The 27,954-nt window shown below is 40.0% G+C and overlaps 1 protein-coding gene across 5 annotated transcripts in view; it reads right to left on the reverse strand.

The window, feature by feature from the left end:
- Ift80 (intraflagellar transport 80) overlaps window positions 1-27,954 on the reverse strand; it is a 95,373-nt gene that overhangs the window by 22,091 nt on the left and 45,328 nt on the right. For 4 of the 5 annotated variants that reach the window (NM_001013911.2, NM_001439462.1, XM_087619499.1 and 1 more), the window contains 5 exons: window positions 23,914-24,093; window positions 14,936-15,054; window positions 10,786-10,860; window positions 6,577-6,740; window positions 3,204-3,268 (listed from right to left, as the gene is read on the reverse strand). In NM_001013911.2, coding sequence (NP_001013933.1) covers window positions 3,204-3,268; window positions 6,577-6,740; window positions 10,786-10,860; window positions 14,936-15,054; window positions 23,914-24,093 — 603 coding nt within the window. The remainder of the gene's footprint in view (window positions 1-3,203; window positions 3,269-6,576; window positions 6,741-10,785; window positions 10,861-14,935; window positions 15,055-23,913; window positions 24,094-27,954) is intronic. The other variant, XR_015660792.1, reaches the window with a different exon arrangement.

Below are 27,954 nucleotides of genomic sequence, written 5' to 3' on the forward strand. Positions count from 1 at the left end.
AAAACACTTCAGTATGGGTTCATTGATGCCTGATCCATGAGTGATTTGTATGCTGCCCACTGTGTCTGAAGACTTTGCTAGGAACTCTGAACTTACAGGTGTGATGATTAAATTGTGTCCAGGATTATATGCACAATACCTGTGATGGTCTGTATAGCTTGGTCCAGGGAGTGGCACTATTAGAAGGTGTGGCCCTGTTGGAGTAAGTGTGTCATTGTGAATGTGGGCTTTAAGACCCTTATCCTAGCTGCCTGGAAGCCAGTATTATCCCAGTGGCCTTCAGGTGAAGATGTAGAACTCTCAGCTGGTCCTGCATCATGCCTGCCTGGATGCTGCCATGTTCCTGCCTTGAGGATAATAGACAGAACCTCTGAACCTGTAAGCCAACCCCAGTTAAATGTTGTCCTTATAAGAGTTGCCTTGTTCATGATGTCTGTTCATGGCAGTAAAACCCTTAGATAATACCTTTTAAAATAATATATGCAAATTTGTGGACCAGTCCTTCTACTTTATATTCTTAAATGAGAGCCCCTCTAGAATATAATTCATATTTTAAAGAAAAATAATTCTTGTTTCATGAATATTAAAGCACTATGATTCTAGTGTTATAAAAACACAAATATTTCAAATAAATTATCTTTACAATTAAAGGCGTATTTGCTGGCCTGGAAAGATGGTCCAGTGGCTAAGAGTGCTTGCAGTGCAATCATGAGGACCAGAGTTCAGATCTCCGCACCTGTACCACAAGCCTGGTATATGCTTTAACCCCCAGCTTAGTGACCGGATGGAGACAGCAGGGTCTCTGGGACTTCTGGCTTCTACTTATGGGAAAAAACTCAAGACCCAGGTTTATAAAAAGACCTTGTCTCAAAGAAACAGGTGTAGAATTATGGAAGAGGAAACCTGGAACCCTCTTTTGGCCTCTGTTTATGTGTGCATGCAAACACATGCCCACATACAAATAAGTAAATCTTTCTTTTAAGGAGTGTTTGTCACCATCAGTAAAAGAAGCTAGAGTTGTTGTAATATTAGAAATAGTTGCCCAGAGATTCTGGTTTCTAGGAAAGTTAAAGTCAGACATGGACAGTAATGGTGTGTGTACACACAGAGGCCCTCTTCACCCTGCAGAGCTCCCTGTCCTCTTGGCCACCCCTGTCCTGTTCTAGTCCTCCTGAGTCACTCTTTGCAGTAGGACATGAAAGCAGTCTCTGCTCATTCAGAGTTTCCCCCTTGCCATGAACTGGTGACAACCATCTAATGCTGCAGAGACTTAACTTCCATGTGCTGGCATGTGCCTGCAATCCCAGCACTCGGGAGGTAGAGATGGGAGGACCCGGAGTTCAAGGCCATCCTCAGTTACATGGTAAGTAAAATAAAACACAACACTTGAGTTCTACTGTGAACTCTATTATTACAGAGAAGTGCTTCAGCTTGGGTTTCTTTAAAGGATGGGATGAATTGTTATTGCATAGAGTTTATTATTATTATTACTATTATTATTATTTTGTTTATTGATTATTTTGTTGTTATTGATTACTTTGGTTTTTATTTGGTTTTGTGAGACAAGATTTTTCTACATAACCTTCCTGGCCTCAATTACAATACTAGTAATGTAGCCCATGCTGGCCTCAAACCCATAGTAATCTTCCTGCCACAGCCTCTTGTGAGTGTTCAAGCTAACCCAGAGTGTGAGTAGGATGTAAAGCCTATTATTCCTTGTGCTAAAGTCACACACACTGAGCAAGTTATGGGATGCAGAAGAAATGGCCTCCATTCTTAGAACTGTGAAACTCTACATTCTTACACTTAGGATATGTTATCACACTAAAACAAATATTTATTCAATGTTATTAAATTATTGTTTTAACCTTTCTTACAAAAATGATTACAGCTGAGAAATTTACTTCTTTCTATATACTTAACTCTACTGAGAAGGAAACTTCCTGCTTATTTAGCACTGATTTGAATGTCAATAAACAGGTATCCCATTAGCTTCCAGTAGGAAGGTAAACTGATGCAGCCTCTTGGGAAGATAATGGTTCTTAACTCACACACGCTCAGATCCTCTGACCCAGTTTGGAGTCAATGGCACAGTGATAACAGAGCATATGCAAGGCAACAGCATGGTGGAGAACGGCAGACATTTTCTCGCCTGTCTTTGGAGAGTCTCACTAGCCCATGCCAGCCTTTAACTTGTGATCCAACTTCAACATATCCACACTGGGATGACACATGTGCAGCACAGTGGCCAGTGACACCAGAAGCTTAGACACTCACCAACGAGGCAGATTAAGCAAACCAATATGCTATATTATATGATGGTAGCCAGGAGAGGAAAAGACTATATATGTGTAATAGGTGTGGAAAGACCTCCAACATGGTGTTCTGTGAAAGAAAGCAAAGTGCAGGTCTCTGTGGGGCACGCTGGTGTAAGCAGAGGGAAAGAAGACAAGTCAGCACTGTTTATGAGCGAAAAGTCTCTGCAAGCACATGTAAGATGTTAGTGACTTTGGTACTTCTCTAGTAGATTACTGAAAATTGGTGCGGTAGGAGACATTTTTTAAAAATATATTTAAATTTTTCTTACATTTTGATTTATATGAATTTATACATTATGTAAAACAAATAATGAGTAAAGGGGAAATACAACTTAAAGTAGCAATTCATCGGAATTGTTAGATAATGTTAAAAGCATCCTTCCATTCTCAAATGTCACTTGTTTAAAACAATAACTATAAAGCAATGAGTTCCTTTTTAAGAGTTAAGACCAAAACCAACCAACACATACTTTACAATTCAGAGTGCTTTATACTTACATGGAGAAAATAACTTAGTTTTTGAACTAGGATCTGAAAATCTAAAGAAAATGCTGTCTAAGGACAGGTCAGTAAGGAATTTACTACAGATTTATAAAGGCACTTTAATCTACAAGTTTAGTAAAATAGAACAAGCAGTAAAAGCCTGGTCAGCAGGCACAGAATGGGTCACTCACTCTTGCCCGCACAGACCCTATTTCAGAGTTTCCCTGTCCTTAGTCTTAAGCTTTGGCTTTTATTTATTTATTTATTTGACATAATATGGAAGGTATACACTTATATTTAAATTAAATTAGTGTGTTTTCTTCCTTAAGGGATAGCTATTATTTTAAAAGGAAATTAGCTAAACAGTGGCCATTTATACTAAACACAGCAAATGTTTATTACCTTATGAGAAAGAAGTTTCCCATCCCCTAAGGGTTTTCCAGTTGAAGCCTCAAAGAGGAAGATTACTAGAAAAAAACCAAACAACGGTAGAGCACTAATGAGTGATTAGAAGCACTGTTGGTAGTTTTAAATGGAGCTATCATAATTCTTCAGAATATTACTTAACTTTATGGACCACGGAACTTCTACCAGCTCAGAAAACCAACAACATCAAATTTCTAATTATTAATAAGGTCACATTTTTCATGAGAATAGTAGAACTAAAATGTTTTCCCAAGTGTTAACAATGGTTAAGGAAAAACCCCATGGTTTCATCAATGGCAAATCCAAGTGTGGATGGAAAGTTAAATTCTGGTCATCTCTAATTTAGTTCTGCATAACAGTCAAAATGATTTTCAACAAAAGAAAATATGCATTAAAACCCATTTATATGATAATATACAAGCTATTTCTATTATACACTCGTGTGATAAAATAAATAAATTATCCTGGATTCTTGTCTGGGAGCTCCAAAAGCCCTTAACATTTCTGGAATAACATGAGATTTTTTTGCTATGTTAGTGAGAACAACAGATTTGTTGGTACTTTCTTTACTACAGATAAGGGTCCACAATCAGATGAGCCAAGCAGCAACTAATAGGATGGAGCTTTTAGTCTCTGACTTCTGGGAAGAAGTTATCTAGAGACTGAGCTCAGATGAGTGGCCAGTGAGTTAACTAACCATACCATGTAATAAACCCCCAAAGCTCAGCCAGAATAAGCAGCTGACATGGAAAGTGATGGCAAGCTCGTAAACAAAGAGTACCCTCAACTTTGTAGGATGTAGGAATTCTGAATATTCAGAGTTTGAACAAAATTGTAGTATACCAGGTTTGGGAGGAAATGGATGTCAATAATTAAGATTCTTCATAAACATTAATAGGTTATTACAAATTGATGGCCTTGTAAAGTATTCAACCTAACACCTATCAGCTGGCTTGCCTCAGAACAATGGGGAAGCCATAAGCAACTACATTTGTTAGAGACACTTGCTTTGGGAGCTCACCTAGTTCTCAGTCCAAGAATTTCCTTGAATTCTTAAAGGAAGGTTCCAGAACTGTGCCTTCCATATTTCCAGTGAGCCTTTAATTTTTAGAATTAACTTAGAGGAAAAAGAGATCAGCTATTATAGTTTGGACCATAACTGTCTCCTAAAGCACTGCACTAGAGTTTGGTTGCAGCCTGCCATGCCAGAGAGGGGTGCTGGAGTCCAGTGAAGGAAGTCAGGCACCATGGGTGTGCCTCTGGAAGGAGAGTGCGACCCTAACGCTCTTCTCTTTCTCAGCTTCCAGACACCGGGAGATGAGCAGCTCTGCCCTACCTGTGTTCTTCCCACAATGTGCCTCACGTGACCATACACTGAGTCTTGATACTGTGAATACAAATAAGCCTTTCTATCTCGTAGTAGCTTCTCTCAGGTAGAGAAAGCTAACTCGTGTAAATAAGATGAAGTTTATAAAATATTTACTTTCTATCAGGTGACCATTTTAGAACTATCTCTTGGGTAGTTTTCTTTTCGAAAGCTGTTAGCAATGATTTATTTCCCTGAATGCTAGTTAAGAGAACTATGATAAAAACCAAAAGACACTTCAATATAAAATAACTTCCCTAGATAACCAGGAGTTAGTTTTAAGACAGGCATTTTACAGGGCTAACAAGTCTATAAAAGGAAATTGCAATGTTCTACTATTCCAAATCACTGTATCACTTCATATCTGTTAGAATGGCTATTTAAAAGCCACAACAAACAAACATGTCAGTGAATGTGGGGAAAATGGAAATTAGAATATTTACTCACTGCTTGCTGTTAGTAGTATGCAAAATGGCTGTTTTCCATAGAAAATAGCACAAAGGAACATCAAAAAAGTTAGAACCCCACGTGGTCTAGAAATCCATCACTCATGGGAAACACTGACTTCAGTGTCTCATACCAGCAGTCTCATGGTCACTGCATCATTACATGCCACAGTCAAAGTGTGGACATAGTCTGATCAGTAGACAAAAACGTGTGTGGGGGAGGGGTGCATGCCAGGGGGACTGAGGAGGGGATACAGAACAGTCTCTGTCTCTCTGTCTCTCTGTCTCTCTGTCTCTGTCTCTCTGTCTCTCTGTCTCTGTCTCTCTCTGTCTCTCCCTCTCTCTCTCTCTCTCTCTCTCTCTCTGTCTCTCTCTCTCTCTCTCTCTCTCTGATATATCACTTAGCCTTAAGAATGAAAGACAGAAGAGAAAGCCCTGTCCATCTGGAAGATTATCAGGCCAGGTGAAATAAGGTAGCCACCAAAGGATGAATGTTGCATGATTCTGCCAACATAAGGCACCTAAAGTAAGGAATCTTAGAGAAGCAGATAAGAGGATAGTGGTTGCCATAGCAGGAAAGATAAATGATGTCAAATTTCAGTAATACAAGATGAGCAAGGTCTAAAGGTCTTCCGTACAACACTGCACCCAAGGTAACCGGTAACACTTGTGAGGAGAAGCTTCATGTTAAGTGTTATCACGAATTAAAGTAGTACATGGTCTGGGTACAGCTTAGTGGTAGGCATTTGCCCAGCATGGAGGAGACTGGGTCTTGCCTACCTCTCTGTCCTCCTCTCCTGTTTGGTTCATGCTGACCCATGGTATAGCCTTCTGTAGTCCCTTTAACATGTCATCATTCCCACCCCAGGGTCTTTCTGCTTATTTTTGCTATAACAGTTAGTGTGCCCACACTGCCACTCCTCCACTCTGGATTAGTTGCTTCATAGCACGTGTCATTAGCCAACCGATGATTACATATATGTTCACTGACTTTATTGACCACCATTGATAATTTATTTAATCTGGAATATGAATATCTTAATAAAATGGTTTAATATACCATGGCATTGTAAAACATATGTAGATATATTAATATGGTGTAGATTTTTACATAAAATTTAAATTATTCATACCTTCCTCTTACTTTATTAGCCTAAAATATTAGTTGAAAAACATATAAACAAAATAAATGGCACACTGAAGAACAACATTTACCATATTACTACATGAATACAAAGGGAGTATCAAAGAAGCTTAAAAACTTAAGAACACATATTTTAGAATCATAACCTTGAAATAAAATTCTGTGATGAATACATACAGAATTACTTTCCACTGGTCTTGGATGTTGAGACTACATATAATTGTTCTATCAGTATGACAATTTTAATTATTTAGCTCACATTTAAAAGAAATCAGGGAATTCATAATTTTTCCACATAAGGTTACTATATTAAAGAGATGAAGAAGTGAAAGCTCATGGAAATTCCATAGCATTATAAACTGCCTGAAATTTGCCACATAACGACAGACTTACTCTTCTCATCGGCTTTGTCTTTTATTGCTATCGTGTCGTTGCTCAGAGACACAGTCTGAGCGTTCAGGATGTCTGTTCTCATGCCGGGAAACTTTGGAGAAGAAATGAAGCGGCCTTCATAAGAGTGAAGGTAGATACCACCGCCATCCACCAGAAGAAAATGTCTAAAATACCAAAGTTATTTTTAAAAAAATGGAAAGTTACAACATTTTCATTTCTGTATTAAATAAGAGTTAACCCTTGGGGGGATGTAAATCCTAAAATTATAATAAGTATATCAATAAGACAAATATTTAAAAACTTGAAAGTGTTTAGTTTTGCCTTTTAAATAGAAGTAGGAGAGGAAGATGACAAGGTCAAAATCTCAAGCCGTGATTTCATTTACATTATGCCCTTAACTCATGTCAAACTCATGTTAGATAAAAGTCAGGAGCTGGTTAAAGTCAAAACCAAACATGACTCAGAAATTCCCTTCAGTGCCAGCATGTATTGAAGTGGGCTGCTTCTGGTTTTGACATCATGAGAGACCATCAGCATGTGTGCATATCTGAACACTCATGCATGTTTGCAGTGGGCATTCAGGTACAGCTGCGTGCATATGCTACAGCCATATCCAAGGCTCTGGATCCTTGGACTCAATACTTTCTTAAACAGTTTATGGCCGATATAGTTTTCATTGAAAATCCACACATATTATAAACAATAAAGAAAACAAAGACCTCTGTACAGAAATCAATTCAAATAGATCTCTACCTAATATAGACCCTGACAGCAAACAAAGGGTAATTACAGCAAAAAGTTTAAGTAATTTTTCATCCTTGGGGATTGAACCTGGCTTTGGATATGTGAGACGAATGCTCTATCAGTGAGCCGTTCACAGAGCTATTAGCTCCCTGTGTGTGTGCATGTATGTGCACCTGTGTGCATGTGTGTGCATGCAGGCATACACAAACTATATAGCTCTCCATATATGTAGGTCACAAGGCAATCTCAGGTGTTAGCCCTTGCCTTCTACCTTGTTTAGGAAGGAATTCTTTGTGCTATAGAGCTGCACACACCAGGTTAGCTGACCTACAAACCTTAGAGGTTCTCCTATCTCCAGCCCCCACTCACCACAGGAAGGCTGGAATTACAGATGGCCACTACAGTACTCCGCTCACTTGGGGTCCGCACTCTGACCCTCAGATTTGTGTGATAAGCGTTATGTCCAGGAAGCAATCTCTCCAACCCCTAACTCACGTTTGATGAACATTTTATTTCAAATTACACATTGCTCTTGTTCTTTTGGGGAAGCAGGGGAAAAGATGAGAGACAGGGTCTTTGTAGCCCCGGCTGTCCTTAACTTTTTGGTTGGCCTCAAACTCACAGAGATCCATGTGCCTTTGCCTGAAAAGTACTGAGATTAAAGGTGTGTGCATGCCTGGCTCTCCTTCTGTTTCAAATCCTGTCTACCGTGTACATTCATGTCTGTCTATTTACTTTAAATACACTTTATAGAAGCTCACTGCAGGATCAAAGAGCACAGAACTTTTAAAATGAAAGTGGTGGATGTATACTACAACTATATTTGTATTTCTAATGAATACAAAACTTGCTTTCTTTGTTTTTACACTGTACAAAAATCAATCCAAAATAGACCAAACTCCTCAGTGTAGACCTGTTATTTTGAAACTAGTATACAAACTTAGGACAATTACACTGAGATAGAGTCACACGCCAGAACTCTCTGAAAAGGACTCCAAGAACCCAGACAATAATGAGGATTGGCAAAGTGGGGGTGGGAGGATAGCTGCTGGTAAAGTACCTGTCTTGGAAGTATGAGGACCTAAGTTCAGATCCTTGGCACATAAAGCACTGGGCACAGCAGTGTGCTCCTGCAATCCCAGCTCAAGGGTGGTGAAGATATGAGTGCCTGGCTCCCTGGCCGGGCAGCCAAATGGGGAAGCTCCAGGATCAGTGAAAGACTCTATTGAAATATAGAACAGGAAAGCCAAGGAGGCCTCAATCCTACACTAACAACTACAGGCAACTAAGGAATGCTGAGAGTGGGAGAAATTGTCTTTCTCAAGGAAAAGCACATCAACTGGTTGTCCAATAACCAATGGTCATTCCTGAAACTATACCTACAAGTAACAGTATACAAATACACACACACACACACACACACACACACACACACACACACACATACACACACCACCACCATCACCACCACCACCACCACCACCACCACCAGCACCACCACTACCACCACCAACAACAACAATAAAAAAGGGCCATGGATTTGAAAGAGAGCAAAGAGGAGCATATTGGAAGGGTTTGCAGGGAGGAAAAAGGAAGGGAGAAATGATGTAATTACATTATGACCTCAAAAGAAATAATAAAAAGGTAAGGTAGAGAACATTAGATGAAGACACCAGGCGTGAACTCTGGCCTTCATGCACACAAATGTGCACATGCACACAAATATGTACACATAACACACCTACTCCCACATACACACCCTACACACACATACAAACAAACAGACAAACTGAGCAATGGAGGAAGACACCCAAAGGTAATCTCTGGCCTACACACATGCATGTATACCTGCACATGTGCACGCACACACATGCACACAAATGCCACCACACTCAGCACTGCAAGCATTTCTTATTATAAATAAAACATCAGCTTTTAAACTTCTAATGGAAATACTGTTTCTATGGGTAAAGGTCTGACTATAGAAATAAGATCAGAGGCAGGCAGTAACTAAGTTATCTTTTATATAATTATTTATGCCATCAATATATACTTATACTATAAACATAGTCAATAAACTTATGAACAATATACACATTTATTTGGAATAAAAGGCTGAGAAATAGGGCCTTTAGATAACTGACCTTTAGATAACCTTTTAAATGGCAAAGTGACTTATATTTGAAAATTATGATAGAAATAAATCATGTTTCATTTCATTAAATAGATGACAAAGTTTGATGCTACACTTCCTTGATTACCCAGGATCACCATTATGATAACCATGTCCTTTCTCTGGGCTGGAGAACGTGCTAAAGAGCTGCACGAAGGCTGCCCACATGACCGGAGAGGATGAGTTCCAGTGTGGCTGATGCAGAGGTCTTACGTACATCTGTTCAAGTAAAACAACTACACTCCACACTTCATTAAGTCTCACTGTGTAGTCTCACTGCACTGGCCAGAACGCACAGGAGTTATTGGAGTAGCTTTTCTAAGTTTCATTCAGAAGGGGATCACTGTCCTTAATAAATCGATTGTCATTTTTATTTTTAAATTGTGGCTTCTAGAGTAACAGCTAGTCCTAATTCCCTCAAACGTATCACCCAGAGTTTCTTAGTCTTGTATCACTCAAGAACTTGCCAGAAAATCCTACTTTTCAGTTTTAGGAGTAGGCTCATGAAATCAATGCATTTCCACCAACATTTAAAACTGGAAGCAGAGCTGGGGTACAGCTCGGTCTCAAAGTACGGACTGCGCACATGTGAAGCCTGGGCTCTGTCTCTGATGCCAGGGAGAAAAAGGAGGAGGGCGAAGGACAGTGGAGCACTGAAGCACTGCCGACCATTCGTCCTCACCTACAACACTCTACATTCGTAGACCTTTCCCAACATTTAAAGCTACTAATCTAACAAATTGATTTTTAATTTTAAATATATTGAATGTTAATATATATATAACCTACATGTTACCTTCAATATCTTTATAAGAATATAAAGAAATTCTGAGAATAAAATTTAATTACTACTGATCTACTTTTTAAAAATTATGAAACACATAATAGAAAAAGACTAATACCAAATGATTATTTTGTGAGATTTTAAAAAATATGATTTATTTTTATCTGACATAAGAATGAGTGATTTTGGGGTTGGAGATTTAGCTCAGCGGTAGAATGCTTGCCTAGTGGTCCTCAGCTCCGGGGTGGGGGGTGGGGTGGCGGGGGGGGGGGGGGATGAGTGATTTTCCTGCGTGTCTATGACATGCATGCAGTTCCTATGGAGGCCATAAGAGGGCACTGGATCCCCTGGATCCAGTTACAGAGGCTGTGTGTGAGCCAACATGTGGATGCTGGGAACTGATCCTGCAAGTCCTCTCTCCTGCCCTTGTGAGATATTTTAAAGAGTATTTTACTGCTAATGAGCTCTCTTAACCCTAAATCCAATAGTTAAAATATAAACAAATTACCTTTCTGCCTGCAGAATTAAACTAACAGTTCCTTCTTTGAGATCAAATATAAGTGGTGTATTCCAGTTCTTCGTACTAAAAAATGAATACAAAGAATTTTAGCATTTCAAACATTAAACACATTTTAATAAGCAAGCAGTTACTCGTCTTAAATAGTAAGCTTAATTTCACAAATTATCATGTATCGTATGTATTTCTATTAAGGCACTTTTAACACATTTCTCTCAGGTTATTCACAAGTCAGAAACAATCCTCAAGTAAAAAGCAGAGATTCTGTGTCTCCAGCAACTTACACAGCAAGCTTCCAATAAGTGCTCACTGGAGATTCTAGTACATGAATTAGGAATCCTAAGAATAAGTCCTTCTTGGCTGTCTATTATTGGGCGGGCCATCTAATATGTATCATCTGAAAAACAACAGCAGCATAGCATCCTGAAGATGGATTAGGCAAATCTGGATTAAATGTCAGGCTGCGACATGTCCAGGCGTATGACATTAGCAAGCTTAGCCTGCGTTAAGCCAGTGTCTTCACTGAGGATAATGAAGAGCCGTCTGAGTGTCTGACAAAGAACTTAGTGATAGGATGATGGCCCCAGGCATGGTGCACACCTTTAATCCTAACACTCGAGAGGCAGAGTCAGGTGAATCTCTAAAGTGAGTTCTAGGCCAGTCAAATCTGCATCATGAGACCCTGCCTAAAACAAAAACAAAAGCAAATATAACATGTTCAACATGATTAATTATTTTTCCTATAGATCTCCCAGTGTTTTTGTTGGATTAAAACATTATTTCTGTAAAGTGCTCTAAAAAATGTAAGCTATGACCATGCTTACTCAATAAAGTGACAAGTAGAAGCACAAATAATTCCTCTTATTTTTAATAGGACAACATGATTCAAAGAACTGGGAAAGAGGTAGACATGGTAACTAGTAATCCTAGCATTCAGCAGTCAGAGGCAGGGGGATGACTGTGAGCTCAAGATCAACTTGGACTACACAATGAATATTAGACCAGCTTGGATTAGAGACACCTGCTTTAAACAACCAAAAACAAAACTGGGAATAGCAAAGAAACATCTACAACTGAAGTTGTTTCATATTTAAATGTTTTATTATTCTCAATAACTTTCATAGAATTGATTCTGGTTTTTTGAGACACAGTCTTGAACTAGCCTAGACAGTCTTGCTGTCTAGTAGAGTTCTAGGCTGGTCTTGAACTAGCTCTCTAGGTGCTGATGGCCTTAGACCCTTTTGTCTCTGCCTTCCAAGTGTTGGGGTTATAGGCAGTCATCACTTATCCTTCTACTATGAGACTATGCATGCATGTGCGGCTCTGCATAGCTTTTGACTTGGGTGCTAGAAATTGAACTCAGCTCCTCATGCTTGCACAGGAAGCTCTCTTACCCACTGAGCCATCCCCCGACACCCTCCCCATCCCTTAAAGAGATTAAGCTTCGTTTTCACATCAGGGAGATAGAAAAGAGGAAGACTGCAGAGAGTAGGTCTACTGTGTACAAAGAAGTGCTGGCTGGCTCCTGCAGCAAGTGTGTGCATACATATAGCAAAACAACAAAATGTAGCAGTTTTGTTAGAAATGGCGACTCAAGGGGTTGGGGATTTAGCTCAGTGGTAGAGCGCTTGCCTAGCAAGCACAAGGTCCTGGGTTCGGTCCCCAGCTCCGGAAAAAAAAAAAAACCAAAAAAACAAACAAAAAAAAACCCAAAGAAATGGCGACTCAAAATTAGTGCCAGTAGTCAGTCTGATAAAGTGTGTTTGTATTTCAGGACAAAGCACAATATCCTTCCTTAGTTGCTAGAATTTACCGCCATCCTCTACCTAGTGAGCTAATCAGAAAAGTAGTGGTTTATGAGGCTTCTGGAAATGTCCTCATAGGGGTGGGGATGGAGTTCAGAGGTGGGGATGGAACTCAGGGGTGGGGCGCTTGCCTAGCATGTGTGAAGCCTAGACTCAATCTCCAGTGCTGAAAAAGAAAGAGGAAAAAATCCCTCTTAGAATTATCGATAATGTCTCACAATTGCGATCTAATATAAACATCATGGAAATATAAATGCCCTAAGCTAAGAGACTGAGAAAAAGGAGGGTTTCTAAGACTTACTTGAAAAATTAAGCAAGATGTAATATGCCATTTTTCGGTATTAGTTTCTTTTACCAGAATTTCTTTCTATAAATTTAAGTATATTAATGTTCATTTTTAAACTATATATTATAAATAAAAAGGCAACCATAGTTAAGAACTTACAATCAAACTTCAGTAATAAAGTTAGATAATTTAACTTGGGGCCAGGTTACTAAGTTATTCTCCGTGTGCTTAAGCTCTTCATCGTGTAAAGTAGGAATCGTACTAATGACGAGCATAGAACAGTGTGGCGAACCCTCCATCTAACCATAGCTGTTACGACCTAAATCACTAACTTCTGACGTCACGACACGGGCTCTGGTGCACCGTCTCAGTGCTGTGTGTTCCTACACTGATACACTGTACTTCACTCACATTCATAAGTATTGGCACTTGGTATCTTACCATATATCTTAACAACCAGAAAGTAGAAACAAAGAGAGACAAAGAAGACAGTCTGACACTGTCCCACACAATGCAGTATAGGAGAATAAGGTAACTAAAAAGTTAAATAACATAACCTCTGACAACCTTCCAGCTTCAAGCAGTGTGTTCTTGTCACTGCCACCAGTAAACTAAATCCCTTAGTACGGATTTGGCTAATCACATTATCTACAAAATGAACAAAAATTTAAACAGAGGAACTTGCCTTCATTTTTCTTAACCCACTGAGAATTAATTAAAAATGCGTCTGTCCTAAATATTGTTCTTCTATGTTACATTCTCTTCCCTATATCATGGCTGTCTGGTTAAGTATCTGTTTTGGTTTTCCCTAAATCACCTTCCTGCTGTCATCTAATATAACATTGAGCTGCTTCTTTCTCCCCTCCGCTGTGTCTCCCCCTCGGTACTCCTGACACGGCTGCCACGGAGCTGCAGATTCTCACTAGTTGCAGACTTATACCTATGAAGCGGGACCTGGAGCACTTGTCAGTGAGATTCCATATCCGTACATTATGGATTACTGGGCCTTAGGATATCAAAGCAATACTAAACTTTATATGCTTCAATTCATTTCTTTATTCAAATAAAGTCACTTGCAAGGTAACTACCATATGTTGAGCTAAGCACTGGGAAAACAGTCTCTATCCCCTTATTTATTAAATGGTCCAACCATAAACACATTGTAGTGTAAAAGCAAGCACAATTTTTTAATGTCCTTAACAAAAACTCCAGAGGGTACGAGTGGTTTTTGAGTTTTCCGGAGAGTTTAGATGGCAGGATGTAAAAGCTGGCTTGTACTACTTACCGTAAGGACTCTGGAAGTTGACTATTAAATATGACCACTGCCTAATAAATGCTCATCCCTCCAGCTTCACTTGGCCAGCTTGTCATACGCATTGCAAGTTATTTGCATCCATCGCCGCTATGTGGCTATAATAGTACGCACTGGTGCCTTCGGCCTCTCGTCTCCTCGTGCAGCAAGCTCGCACTGATAACTAACATTGGTCAAGGCAGAAGTCTACGTCAGCTACATTGGTCCAGACAGCTCCCTGTGCAGTGCTTATGAGCGCAGCAATACCAAGTGTGATTTAGGTTTCCAGGCAAGTTCTTGGTGCATTAATTACCATTCTAGTAAGGAGGACACTGACCAAATTTTTCACTGTTTCTGGACAACTCCAGGTCATCAGTGCATTTACAGTTACTGTATTTCCATGTCCTTACTGAATCCTCCCAGCCTGCCAGTCATCCTGTTAGTGAGTCTGCTGACCCCTCAGACACCCTAAGCCCTGGAATTTGAGTTAAGATTCTACCCAAGTCTTCAGAGCTGTAAGGAAACCACACCACACAGGATGTTTCCAGCTTTAAAAGTGAGCGTTAGCCTCTGACACACACACTTTATTTCCTCATTTAGACCAGGGGTTTTCCTCATTTCTTGGTCTGAAATATGGTGCTAATCAGTAGTTTTGAGAAAGTTACGGTTAAACCAAACTGTGTTGATATGAAAACTTGAAAATAAATCTCTCATCCCTGACAAAACGTCTGTATTTTCAGGAAATGCAAAGGTGCTTACGAGAACACGTAGCACTGGAGAGACGTAGAAACAACCAAGTGTGCGTGGTTCAGGGACGCCTTAATGACTCTGTCCCGGAACTCCAGCAAATCCACGGCATCATTGAGAACATTGCGAACCTAGGCAAGGAAGCACAAGGGAAAGACAAATCAACAAAAATTGTTTTAAAAAAATCATAAATTTAAACAGATAAGCTAGAATTATTTTAGAATGCATAAAAATTCAATGTACTTTTTTTTTTTTTTTGAAGCTGGGGACCGAACCCAGGGCCTTGCGCTTGCTAGGCAAGTGCTCTACCACTGACCTAAATCCCCAACCCCTCAATGTACTTTTAATTAGCTAAATATATAAAAAATAATTCATCTAGGCATAAACTGATATGCTTTGGTATAGAAATCAACCGAGAAGGTCTATATACATAAAAAAAATCTCTTAGAAATAAATAGAAAAGACCTATAAGGATTTTTCATCTTCATGACAAACCAAGTGATGGGAACGGGATGAAGTTAGAAACACCCCAGCATCGAGATGCAGCTAGAGAAGGGTGACATATACAAGCTGGGAAGAGACCGTATGACTTCTCTCCAAAAGAGTAAGAATAGCTCTGTTTTGGTTAGACTTTACTTCAAATTTTAAGTTTTAAACAAAGAGATGATTGCCATAAAAATCAAAAGTGGAGGAGATACTGGTTTTATAAAGGAAGTGTAAAGACTGTACAGGGAAGAGGAACCATGCACAGAGGAGGGAAAGCTCTTCCATATGAGAGAACAGGTAGTAAAGAAGGTTAAGAAGCAACTGGAGCCAGGCGTGGTGATGCAGGCCTTTATCCCCAACACATGGGGAGCAGAGACAGTGTTGGAAGCCAGCCTGGTCTACAAAGTGACTTCCAGGATAGGCAGGCGTGCACAGAGAGACCCTGAACCCCTGCACCCATCTCCCCCCAAAGCAACTGGAAAGGGAAAACTCAAAGCACTTCCTGGGGAAGAGAGTAAGCCTGCTCTATGCATGACCTCCTTCAGAAGGGGGCTTGACGTTGCTTTAATCTGACATAGCTTGCATGAACCGACTAGCACCCGCTGTCCTTTATCTCATCCCGTTACTGGGTACCTGAGCTGAGTCCCCACAACCAGTCCATCCCCACCATTATCTTACACCCTGCTTTCAAGGACTTGCACTGACTTGTCCATGCTTGTTTTCCCCTCTTGTCAGTCCCTCTGGGAGCTAACCTCCTGATTACACTCATTAGTTCTGGGTCTATGTAGTCACCACTAACTACTGGATAAAAAGCTCTCTGGGCAGAATTGACATCAGCACTAACTTCACTGAGCATTTTCTAGCCCCATTCACTTTCCTGGAAGAGTTCATAATTTCATTTTCTTTACAGCTGAATAAAATTCCATTGTGGAAAAAAAAAAGTCTTACAAATGTTTAGAGCAGACAAGATTGCAAGGATTCTAGCATTTGGCCACATTGTCAAAAGTTTTTAAGTCAACGGACAAACTATAATAAATCAAGAAAGAAGGTGGATGGGTCAAGCTCTCTAAGCTCTGGGTGAGACCCAGAGGCATAAGGCAGCAGGCTTGTGGAGTGGAGAATCAGGAAAACAACACCACGATGCCCACAGACCCTCCTCGTTCTTTAGGCCCTCCTCTAGACGGTATCAGTTTTTTCTAGCAATGCAAAGCTTTAATAAACAATTAAGTGAAAGAAAGACAGGAAGTCACATTCTTCTAAGTACAGCTTCAATTTTCTGTGTTGAGTGTTTATGGCCCCCTCAACTCCTGTTGTGAGGTCCTCAGGAAATCAATTCATGCCTTTAAAAAGAGGTCCTTGCTCTCAAGTGAGGACGTGATAAGAACGTTCCAGCTATGAGACAGAGTGTATCCCGTTTGGACACTAAATCTACTGGCTTCTTGGTCTTGGACTTCACAGCTTCTCGAATTGTAAAGGAAACAAACCCACTGTTTACAAACCACCAGGCTCTGGTGTTCCACACGGCAGCCTGATAGCCTGGCCAGTGCCACATATCTGTCCCCAAATATCCTCATAACACGAGGAGCCAGTAAAAGTACATACACATACACTCTTGGTCACAGCATTTTCAGTTCTAAATCCTACCTCAGAGATGTATAAGCAAAACTATAGGGGTTGGGGATTTAGCTCAGTGGTAGAGTGCTTGCCTACCAAGTGCAAGACCCTGGGTTCGGTCCCCAGCTCTGAAAAAAAGAAAAGAAAAGAAAAGAAAAGAAAAGAAAAGAAAAGAAAAGAAAAGAAAAGAAAAGAACAACTATAGAGCTCCACCCATGCAGGCTGCTTACCACAGCACTATCAACAGCAGCAAAGGCTAGAAACAGCAGACACCTGCCAGCAGTTCAGCAAAACACAGTGCAGTCATATGCAGTGTGACTGGAAAACAAACTACAGCGCCATAAAGGGTCAATACAAGGCACAGAGCAGCACCTGTAGTATGCTATCTTCTATCCCAAAGTGGAAGGATGTTTACATATATGGGCATGCTTGTGTTTCTAAAAACAAAAATATTAATTAGAACTCAATAACATATGAATAACTTTCCTATATATAGAAAGTTAATGACTTTGAGAATCAAATTTTTCTTTTAAAAGTAAGGACAGCAAATAAAAACTAAAATCTCTGCAACCTTGAGTATGAAGTAGGACTTCTCAGTATGAACTCATGATTTACTTCTATCCATGAAAACCAAATCCTTGTGTCTATAAGTCATGATCACTCAGCACCAATGAATGCATGGAGCACCTGAATTTAGTCTCTATACCAGCACGTCTTCCAGCAGAAGCAAGGCCTTCCTGGGAAAACGGCTGACTGAACGATGGTGCAGCAGATCAGGCTAGAACAAGCACCTCAGCCATAAGAGCGAATTGAGAGTGCATGGTAATTGCTCTTACAGTTTTACAACCACGGCAAATCCATTCTATGCTCAGTGGGAAGGTGTGCACATTATTCTGCCCAATGCAGGACTACTCTCAATTAGGCTCTTGATGCTTATCACCTTATACGTGTCATGAGGACATACATTGACTATCTTGTCACCCCAGAAAGCAAGGAAGCCACTGAAATCACATCAAAACAAGTAAAAGCCATTGGCCAAAGACATAACAATTTGAGCTTGAAAGAAAATAATGACATCAGTGGGTTGAAACATGTCAAAAGTGTTGAAGTTGGGGCTGGAAAGATGGACGGATAGTTGAGTACATACTGTTCTTAAGAGGACCAGCACCATGCTTAGGTGTCTTACAACCTGTTCTAACAACATTCCAGGTCATCGAACAGACAGCCATCTTTTGGTCACAGACAGCCATCATAGGCATAGGAACACAAACATACATACACATAATTTAAAAAATAGTTTCAAATGTTAACATCTGCATGTTTATAATGAAAACATCAACAATCAAAAATTTGTAAATAGGGTTGGGGATTTAGCTCAGCGGTAGAGCGCTTGCCTAGCACAAGCAAGGCCCTGGGTTCGGTCCCCAGCTCCGAAAAAAAAAAAATTGTAAATAAAGGAAAATAATCCAGCATTTGTCTCATTTCTGAGGAACCAGATAGTTGATAAGACTAAATCCTTTCCAGAAAAACTCCAGCTGATAAATATGGGAAATGCTGGAATTACAGTATAAGCATGTTGCAACCTTTACAGAGAGCTGGTTGTAAACAACTGTGGTCAATGGCTTCTAAATACACTTAGGTAAGATACCCAGCAGGATCCCTTAGGACAGATGGATCAGGCTTACTGTACCTGGACATAATGAAGAATCTTAACACTCACAGAGACAAGCAGACACACGTGCCTTTTGAAGGGACACAGCAGGGAATGCATGGCATCATCCTACAAACTATTTTATAAATATCAATACTCAGAAATACTTTTTTTGAGACAGGGTCTCATGTATCTCCAGCTGAACTCTAAGTAGCGAAAGATGACCTCAAACTGTTAACTCTCCTGTGTCCAACTCAAGCGTGCCAGGGCTCCAGGCCTGGGCCACCACACCTGGTTTATATGGTCCTAGAGATAAAACCCAGCACTTGTGAGGCAAGCAGTCTAAGAACTACCACAAATACAACTGTTCTCATTTAAAATCGCCTCACGTATTTATCACAGCACATGAAGTCTGACTGGCACAAGGGAGCTGTGGAAGAAGCAATGGTCTCTGGAAGAGGCTATATCTCATATACTCAACAGGAGGGGTGGGAGGGGACAGTCACAGCAGAGATAACTAAAATACACTATGTTTGTATGAAATTGTCAAAGAAGCAGCATATTTTAAGAAGGAATGTAGAGAATGTTTGAGTGTATGTGTGACACCATTGTCACTAGAAGTCTTAGTCCCCAGAAACCTTCCTAAAGACTCAGAAGTCTCTCTTCTCTTAGAAACACTTCCAGGCTAGGAGAATGGTTTTAGGAAATGATTCCTGAAAGGACAGTCTTCAGTAGAATGATTTGAAAACTTATTTATTTTTATTTTATATGCATCTGTGTTTTGCTTGCATATTTATTTGTGTGCGAGTGTAAGATCCCATGGAATTGGAGTTATAGACAGTTGTGAGCTGCCATGTGGGTGCTGGGAATTGAACCTGGATCCTCTGGTAGAGCAGTCAGTGAATGCTCTTAACCGCTGAGCCATCTCTCCAGACCTAGAGTGATGTTTTTTAAAAAAGAATTTAAGGAACGGTATTAGTTTCTTTAGGACAACATGAGATGCTGTGAAATAAGCTGATGGCTAATAATCCCTTAAGAAAACATAAAAATATTAAGAAAATATTAAAATAAAAATATTCCATATTTTTAAAAGTCCTATTACTCAAATTATCATACGCTTCTTAAAATCCATATTTCCTAGAGTTTGCTAAGAAAGAGTATCCATTTTTTGTCAATGCGACATAATAGAACCCATCTGTTAATGAAATATCCCAGTCATAAGAGCAAAACTAAAGATACCGAAATCTTAGAACTTCAACATTGTTGAATCTCAGCCAGGCATGAGGCACAGGTCTTTAATCCCAGCACTTGGGAGGCAGAGGCAACAGATAACTTTGAGCTCAAGGCCAGTCTGGTCTACTGAAGAAGTTCCAGAACTACATAGTGAGACTCTTTCTCAAAACAACAAAAATAAAAAGGGAAAGGAATCTCACACAATGGCTTATAATAGATTTTAAAATGTGTCCATTACTCTGTTCAGTTCTAGTCTTCTCCAGGATTCCTCCTTAATACTTCTATTAACTTATATTTCCTCATAATATTTAGATGTTTCCGTTTGATATAAATAAAATTTCCTCAACATTCACTTAGCCCTCCACTTGACTCTGCCAGCAGCAGTAGCGACCATTCACTGTCATTTCATTGTCACAATCTCCTCCAATCCTCATTATTCACAAGAAACAGAAGGGAGAGGACCAGACGGCACATCCTGAATGTCGGCAGCTAACAAACATCAATCTGTACTCCGTGCCAAAATGTGGATAACAGCAAAGAAACGCAGGCCCGCTGCCTAGGGTCTACCTCGTCTCCCACACCGGCCACCCTAGGCCCTTCCAGACCAAGATATCAGCTTTCTCTTTTGGAACAAATTATCTGTTGGAATGCAGCCTGCTGTACAAGAGGTAGATGAAGAAGTCTTCTCATCCTAACCTCTACTAAGTCCCAGGAAAGCTGACATGAGAAGACAGACACTGGCTGATAGCAGCTGCCAGGTCAAGGTCTACATTAACAGCAACAACCCAACGCTGTCTACAGCTTTTTACTACGTAAACACAGTTAACCACAGTTCTACTGCACATCTAAAGCAGCTATAAAACTGCAAGCCTTGCAAGTAAAAGTTGTGATTACTCACTCTTTATGGAAATCCTGTCACCTCCAACAAAAGAAGGTAAGTTGCGAAGAACTACAGTTCCCCATAAGAGAATCCTCCAACATGTCTGAAAGGTACTTCATAAAAAGGCACACTGGGATGCCAAACTGACAAATATACAGCTCCCTTGCTGTGGTGCAATGGTCTGACCAGAGTGACTCTAAGGCAGAGGGGTTTATTTGAGCTCCCAGCTCAAGAGAACAGTCCCCCTGGCTGGGAAGCGAAGGCAATAAATAGCAGCTTGAAGCAACTGGTTACACCATACCTAGAACGAGAGGCAGAGAGTGATGGAGAGATCCTACGTTCCGTTCACTTCCCTGTCTTACTCCAGGGAAATGGTGCCACCCACAGTAAGTGGCTCTTCCCAACTAAATTAACCTAAATCAATTTGTATTAATGTACAGAGTAGTTTTAAAACACTAACCTAGGAGGGACAATAGAACAGAAAACAAATGTTTCATTTGGTGCTGTGCTCCTCATTACTTAGCATAGCACCTGGAAAGCAGTCCTCTAACTCATAAGTATCCAATGGATAAAGAAGGGATAGTACTAAGAAAGAATACTGAATAGGTCCAACTCAACAAACACACTCCTTTATAATCACAGAGAGTGTAACTCTTTATAAATTAAAACGCTTTCTAGTTCTATTTAATTTATCAACTTTGCTTCTAAGGATACCTTGAATTCAATATACCTTTTAAAAGATTCCATATGTAGTGTCACATGAAATGTACCTAGTCACTGAGATGAGTCTTTCTTATTTCCAAACTAACACTCTATTTAGAAGCATGACTATGTTCTCAGGAGAGTTCTCTAGAATATAACACTGGAGTTATTTTGATAATACTAAACTCCTGCACATATGAATAAAATAGTTTTGTCCCAAATCAGCAGATTAGAACTCTCAACGTGATTCTTTGTTCTGGAGATAGTGTCATGTTTTGGTTCCAAGTTAAACAAGAAATATATATTTTATGCTATTGTTTAGATACAACCTTCAGTTTTCAGGAGTTCCAAAGACCAAAGGGATATGTCAATCCCTCCCATGGATGGAATGGGCTTTCACCCAGGAGAGCGGCTGACCTAGTACATTACCCTAGATCCAATCACTAGCATCAGAAAACAAAACAAAAATAACACTCCACAGACCACAACCTGAGAAGTCCACAGTGTGAAAAACTCTTCAACTATATGGCTTCCTAAAACAAAGGTAAGAAGAAACAGAGCCAGGAAGGAAGGAAGGAAGGAAGGAAGGAAGGAAGGAAGGAAGGAAGGAAGGAAAGAAGGGAGGGAGGGAAGGAGGGAGGGAGGAAGGAAGGGGAGAAATTACAGACCAAGAGCAACTTAAACCCATTGCAATCACTTGAATGCAGTTGTTTGAATCTTGACTTAAATAAACTTGAAATTTATAACATGTAGGAGACATCTAAAGATGAGCATTTTGTAGAAAGTTTATAAAATTAAAGTTATTATTGTTCGTTTATGAAAATGATATTATGGTTATATTAAAAACAGAGCTGCCCTATGTTTAACTATGTAGAACATCTTACTGATGCAGTAAGCTGTAGGAGTTTGCCTGACACCCAGGGTAAGTTGGGAAGCAGGTGAGGCTGTGGACGGGGCAGGTGAGCCTCCAGCTGATGACTGCTGTGGCTGGATGGTAAGGATATGGAGATTCTACACACTATGCTCTGCTTTTCTTAAAAAAAAAAAAAAAAAGACATTTTCCAAGTATAATACTCAAAATAAGCAAATAAAGCAAAGAAAAATTCTACTGAATCTAATACTTAGTCTGGGGATCACATTATTGGCATTTTAAAATCTTGGTACTTGAGCTAGCGAAGTTCTTTAGTAGGTTAAACTTATGTATGCTTCTAATCTTTTACAGGAACTAAAGCCCCATGGCTATGAATACATAAGACAGAGCACTGATAAAGATGAGAGGGTGAGGAGAAAGTAGAACCTCCTCCTTTGGCAGATGATCTTTGGGGGCAACAGTCTGCACAGCAGCTAACATGCTCTTCGGCTGAATTTCAATAAGTCTGTTGGACACTTACTCTAGGCAAGGTACTAAGCTAGTGCCGGCCTAACTGAAAAAACAGAGAGCACAGTACCCACCAGTCTTTAGATGCTTACAACTGACCCGTGGATGTTCTCTGACCTAGAAACATCCCCTCCCTTCTCCCACTGACATACCCTATTTCTGTGTATTAAACTACAAAGTATTCCACTTCAAAACTACACAATATCCCCAAATATGGCAGCTGGCATTTACATATCCCCAAGCAAAGGAACAGGAAGACACAGGAGCAGAAGGTCACTCTGCCTTTCCTACTAACTTGCCCTGAGCAGGTTGTAAGCCTTAGCAAGTGTCTGACCTTTCTCTGAAACAGCTCAAAGGCCCTTCATGCAGTGTCTTCACAGAGGTACTTAGGGACATCCTATCTCTGAAAGCAGAGGGATGTGGAGCAGGGTCTGGGCCCGCGGACTCTCCAGTCCGTGCTCACTGGAGCAGATCACCTTGCCCTAGCCCTCTCTCCACAGCTGTCTACTCTTCCTCAAACCTATAATGACATGTAAAACTTGCACTCAGTAATGTGGCCACTTGTAAATCTGCCCTTTGTCATAAAGGCCTCAGTCAGAAACCCAAATATGAAAAAAGTTCTTCTCCCTTACTTCTTAAATCCCAAGAACAACTTCCTAAATCTTTCCCATCTTAACTTGCCTTACCTAATCCTTAAAAGGCAATTGGAAAAAACATAAAAAGGTTAATTGTATTCACCCATAAAGAAATAGTGCCTTGGAGTAGCTTCTAGTGTGAAACCTGACACTTCTATTCATCTGACTTCTTCAACTGTCCTTCCTCAAGTGCCTCACACTCCCTAAAAGCTTCAAATGTCACTAGCATGTGCTATGTTAAGCACAGTAACTACATACACTCAGGGCTTTCATAAGGGTCTTATGTCATGCCTATAGTCAACGTACTTTCATCGGTGACTGGATGTCTATACATGGGTAAGAGTGACCAATAGGGATACATCTGTATAGTGCAAAGAAGCAGATTTACTGGACTCTGGGACATGATCATACCTGCATGGTTCTTCTCTTCGTTAGCGTTACTTGAAAATTTTTCCACTCCCAGCGCTGCTCCACCACATGTGCAAAGACAACATGGCCATTTCCACAGGCTCCAGCAATCTGAGTGCCATCAATAGACCAGGCGATATTAAATATGCTGCCAGTGTTGGGTTTCTCTAAAGCATATGACCACTAGATGGAAAAAGAAGAGGGTGAAAAATTGATTTATTGCCCCCCAAAAGTGAGAACTTTTAAACATATTAAAATATTAAGGTGATTTTTAAAAGAGTGTATTTTGTGATTATTTATAGCTTTACTTTCTGGAATTTAAATGTTTTGCAGTGAAGCAATGGCAAAAATATATGTCTCTCCTGGAACACACTAACTTCATTAAGGAAGGTATTGACTCCTTAAAGTAGTGGTTCTCAATCTGTGGGTTTTTGTGGGAGGGGTCAAATGAATGCATAACAGTAGCAAAATCACCGTTATAAAGTACCAATGAAAATGATTTTATGGTTGGGGTGATGGGTCACCACAACGTATGGAACTGTATTAAAGGGTCCCAGCATTAGGAAAATTAAGAACCACTGCCTTAAAGGGACTGCTTCATTCAAGTCCACAGACACACAAAACTCCTAAAGTTGATTTCAGACACGATATCATTCCTAAGTCATTTATGCTTGTGAGACAGTGCCCTTCTCTGCAGGGAACCGATCGATCACTGCCATTGTTAGGGCAGAGGAAAAATGTATTTCTATCTGAAATTACTGAAGGTGTTTTCTTGATAGAATTATATGAAAGATACAGATAGAATTTTTTAAATTATACATTAGGAACACAGAAAAACAGTATATGAAATAGCCCCAAAACTGCCAAAACCACACCGCTTTAATGCAAATGATTACTTTTAGGTAATAATGTTGAAAATAGTTTATTGGAAAATATTTTACTCAAAGAATAAAATCTAAGTCATCAGGCCTGGAAGGACACGCCGGCCCAAGACTGTTTATTTTTGAGTTATTCAATCACAAAGGAAATGCACTTCAGTCAGCTTAGTCCCATGAAAGGTAAGCAGAGCCAGCAAGACAGCTCAGCAGGCGAAACACTTGCCACCGAGCCTGACCGCCCATCTGAGTTCAAGACCCAGGGCCTGCACGATGGAAAGAGAAACCCAATTTCAGAGAGCTGTCCCCTGATATCCACACAAGGGTCATGGTATGCAGCTCCCTACTAAACACGCATCCAGACAGCCAGCTTGCTCTGGGGTCACCCTACCTCTACCTTCCAAGTGCTGGAATTTCAGGCAGGCACTGACCACAACCACCTGGCATTGATCTGGCTTCTGGGGACCCAGAAAACAGTCCTCACAGTGGCAAGTACTTTATCAATGGAATCCCCTTGTCCCAAGATGGTGATATTTGCAAACAGAGTTTTGTTGTACAACACAGACTAAGCTGGCCTGCAAGTCTCAATTTTTCAATTTTCCTGCCTATACCGGGGATTACATACACCTGACTGCACTTTATTATTATTATTATTATTATTATTATTATTATTATTATTATTATTAGCAGTAGCAGCAGCCTCATCATCCTCATCATTATTGCTACTATGTATTGTAAGACAAGTCTTACAATTGAACCTAGGCTAGACTGAAACTTGCAGTAACCTTTGTCCATGCTACAACTTCATACTCTCAGGACTCTTGAAAGGGAAAGTGATGGTTTTCTCCAAACAGCCAAAGGCCCAGGCATGAGTACTACTGAATGAATACATGTACGAATGAACAAGCTTATGGCTGTAGGAAGTCCTTTCCAAAGCTAAATGACATGTTTAACTAAAGGTGACCTACAAAATAATTTTTAACAAATTCCAAGAACAACAAAACCCAGATATTAGATATTTTCCCATCAGCCTACTCTGTCAGCACATACAGGATCTCTCATTCAAGACCTGTCTGGGCTACATGTCAAGACTCAGGTCTAAAATAACACATAAAATAAATTAGCCACCTCACAAATGCCACCAAAATTACTGACTGGGTCACCAATAAACTAATCGAGATGCTTTACTAATAAAACTCTTTGGAAATAAAACAATAAAATCTGTCTATAAATTAATCCTCTAAAACTGATCATTTCTACAACACCCTCTACATTCTGTGTTAATTTTTGTTTCTTTATATATTTAAAAATATATTGTATGTGATGGGTGCTCTGCCTGCAAATACATCCGTACACAAAGTGCATGCTCAGTGCACTAAGCGTCCTGGCAAAAGCCAGAAGAGGGCATCAGATCCCCTGGACCTAGAGCTGCAGATGGCTGTGAGCCACCATATGGGTGCTGTCCTCTGGAAGAACAGCTCTAGGCTCTAAGTGTTAGTTTTAAAAATAATGAAACTAAATTCTGTAATAGAAATCTAATTTTGAATAACTTTCTGAGCCTCTCAATCCTAGATAGCAGAAAAGAATCCTTTTGCTTTGTGGTTTATATTTTATGGTTTCTTACAAAATAGGTTCTATATCAAACATGAAAATGTAACTATAAATTCCTCTTTGTCTTTCATTATAAAGTCAGAAATTCACTAACATAAGTAGGAAATTTCTCAGAGGATTAAATTAAAAACTTCTGGTAAATCTGAAATGGTCTGAGATAAAAATGACTGCCTCTGCCTCCTTCCCCATTACTAAGACTTTGTCCTCACCAGCAACTCGCGTGGTCACTGTACTTGAGTCCTGTAGCTGTGTTCATATCATCTCCCCCACATGCCTAAAAACATATGATTAGACCAGGCTTGTACCCCTAACCTACACAAGGTTACTCGTCTCTCCCCTGGTACCAACATGCAAAATTGGGACATGGATGTAGTCTATACTCTTCAATGTAACAGGTGTTCACTTTAAGTCACTTTCCAGCATGGCATTGGGGAAGCGAGGCATAAGTCACTTAGCTGGGAAAGACAGACCAAAAAAAAAAGACGACGACCTTGGATATGCACACTGAAGCAAAAACAAAAAACACAAAGAAAATGCTTTTAGTTTTTTTAGCAATCTACTTCTTGGTTCCTAAGGCCTTCTTAAAATTTCCCTGGGTCTCTAAAAGATTCCTCTGGATCTTTATATCTCTTTGTTTAATGGCTTTTACTTGCATACACCTCAATACATGGTGGAAATCTAAAGTCATAGGCCAGTCATTGCTCCAGCACAGCTTGAGATCCCCCCCACCCTGTGTTTGTTGTGCCCTGAGCAGTTTTACTTCTTGTAGTAAAAGGCAACGAAACAAGCAATTAGTACTCATAAGAAGTAAGTGGCATGTCCAGTGACAGGGCGAGATGGCACAGGATGGTGGAGTTAACAGAAGAGATGATCCTGGAGCCCCGAGCCCTTGTTTTGTACATGAGGAATATAAAGGCCCAGAAGGAGCCTTTACTTTGTAGCACACCTCAGGAGTTTTGACCCCAGAACTCTAGAAATACACCAAAGCAAAAATGTAATAAGAGCTTTAAATTTCACTAAAATAAGCAGTACAATATTTTGGACAATATTTGGCAGTACAATATTTGGACTGGACAGTACAATATTTTTTAAAAGCAGCTGAGGATGCCTCTATAAAGTGTTAACTTCAGGGGCTAGGGAGATGGCTCAGTGGTAAACGGCACTGGCTGCTCCTCCAGAGGATCCAAGTGTGATTCCCAGCACCCACATAACAGCCCACAATGCTCTGTAAATCCAGCTGCACAGGATCCATTGTGCTAATGTGGTCTCCAAGGGCACAGACATACACGTAAGCAAAACGCCCAACACTCAGAATAAAAAGTGTTAGATGTTATGGTACGGAAGAAAAAGACAAGACTTATTTTCTTGCAATCTCTGAAGTTGTTTATGCAAGTCATTTCCCAACAGAGAAATACATATTTAAATGTTAGACAATGACTTAAGTCTTAAGGAATCGTCTTAGTCCCTCTTAATATGAGACAAATGGCCGTTATATACATCATGAACAATGAAAACTTACACAAGGCTCAAAGAAAGTTCCTGCAAGTAATGAGTATTA

This window comes from Rattus norvegicus, chromosome 2, assembly GCF_021556685.1.
Source record: "Rattus norvegicus strain SHRSP/BbbUtx chromosome 2, alternate assembly SHRSP_T2T, whole genome shotgun sequence".
Classification (NCBI taxonomy): Eukaryota; Metazoa; Chordata; class Mammalia; order Rodentia; family Muridae; genus Rattus; species Rattus norvegicus.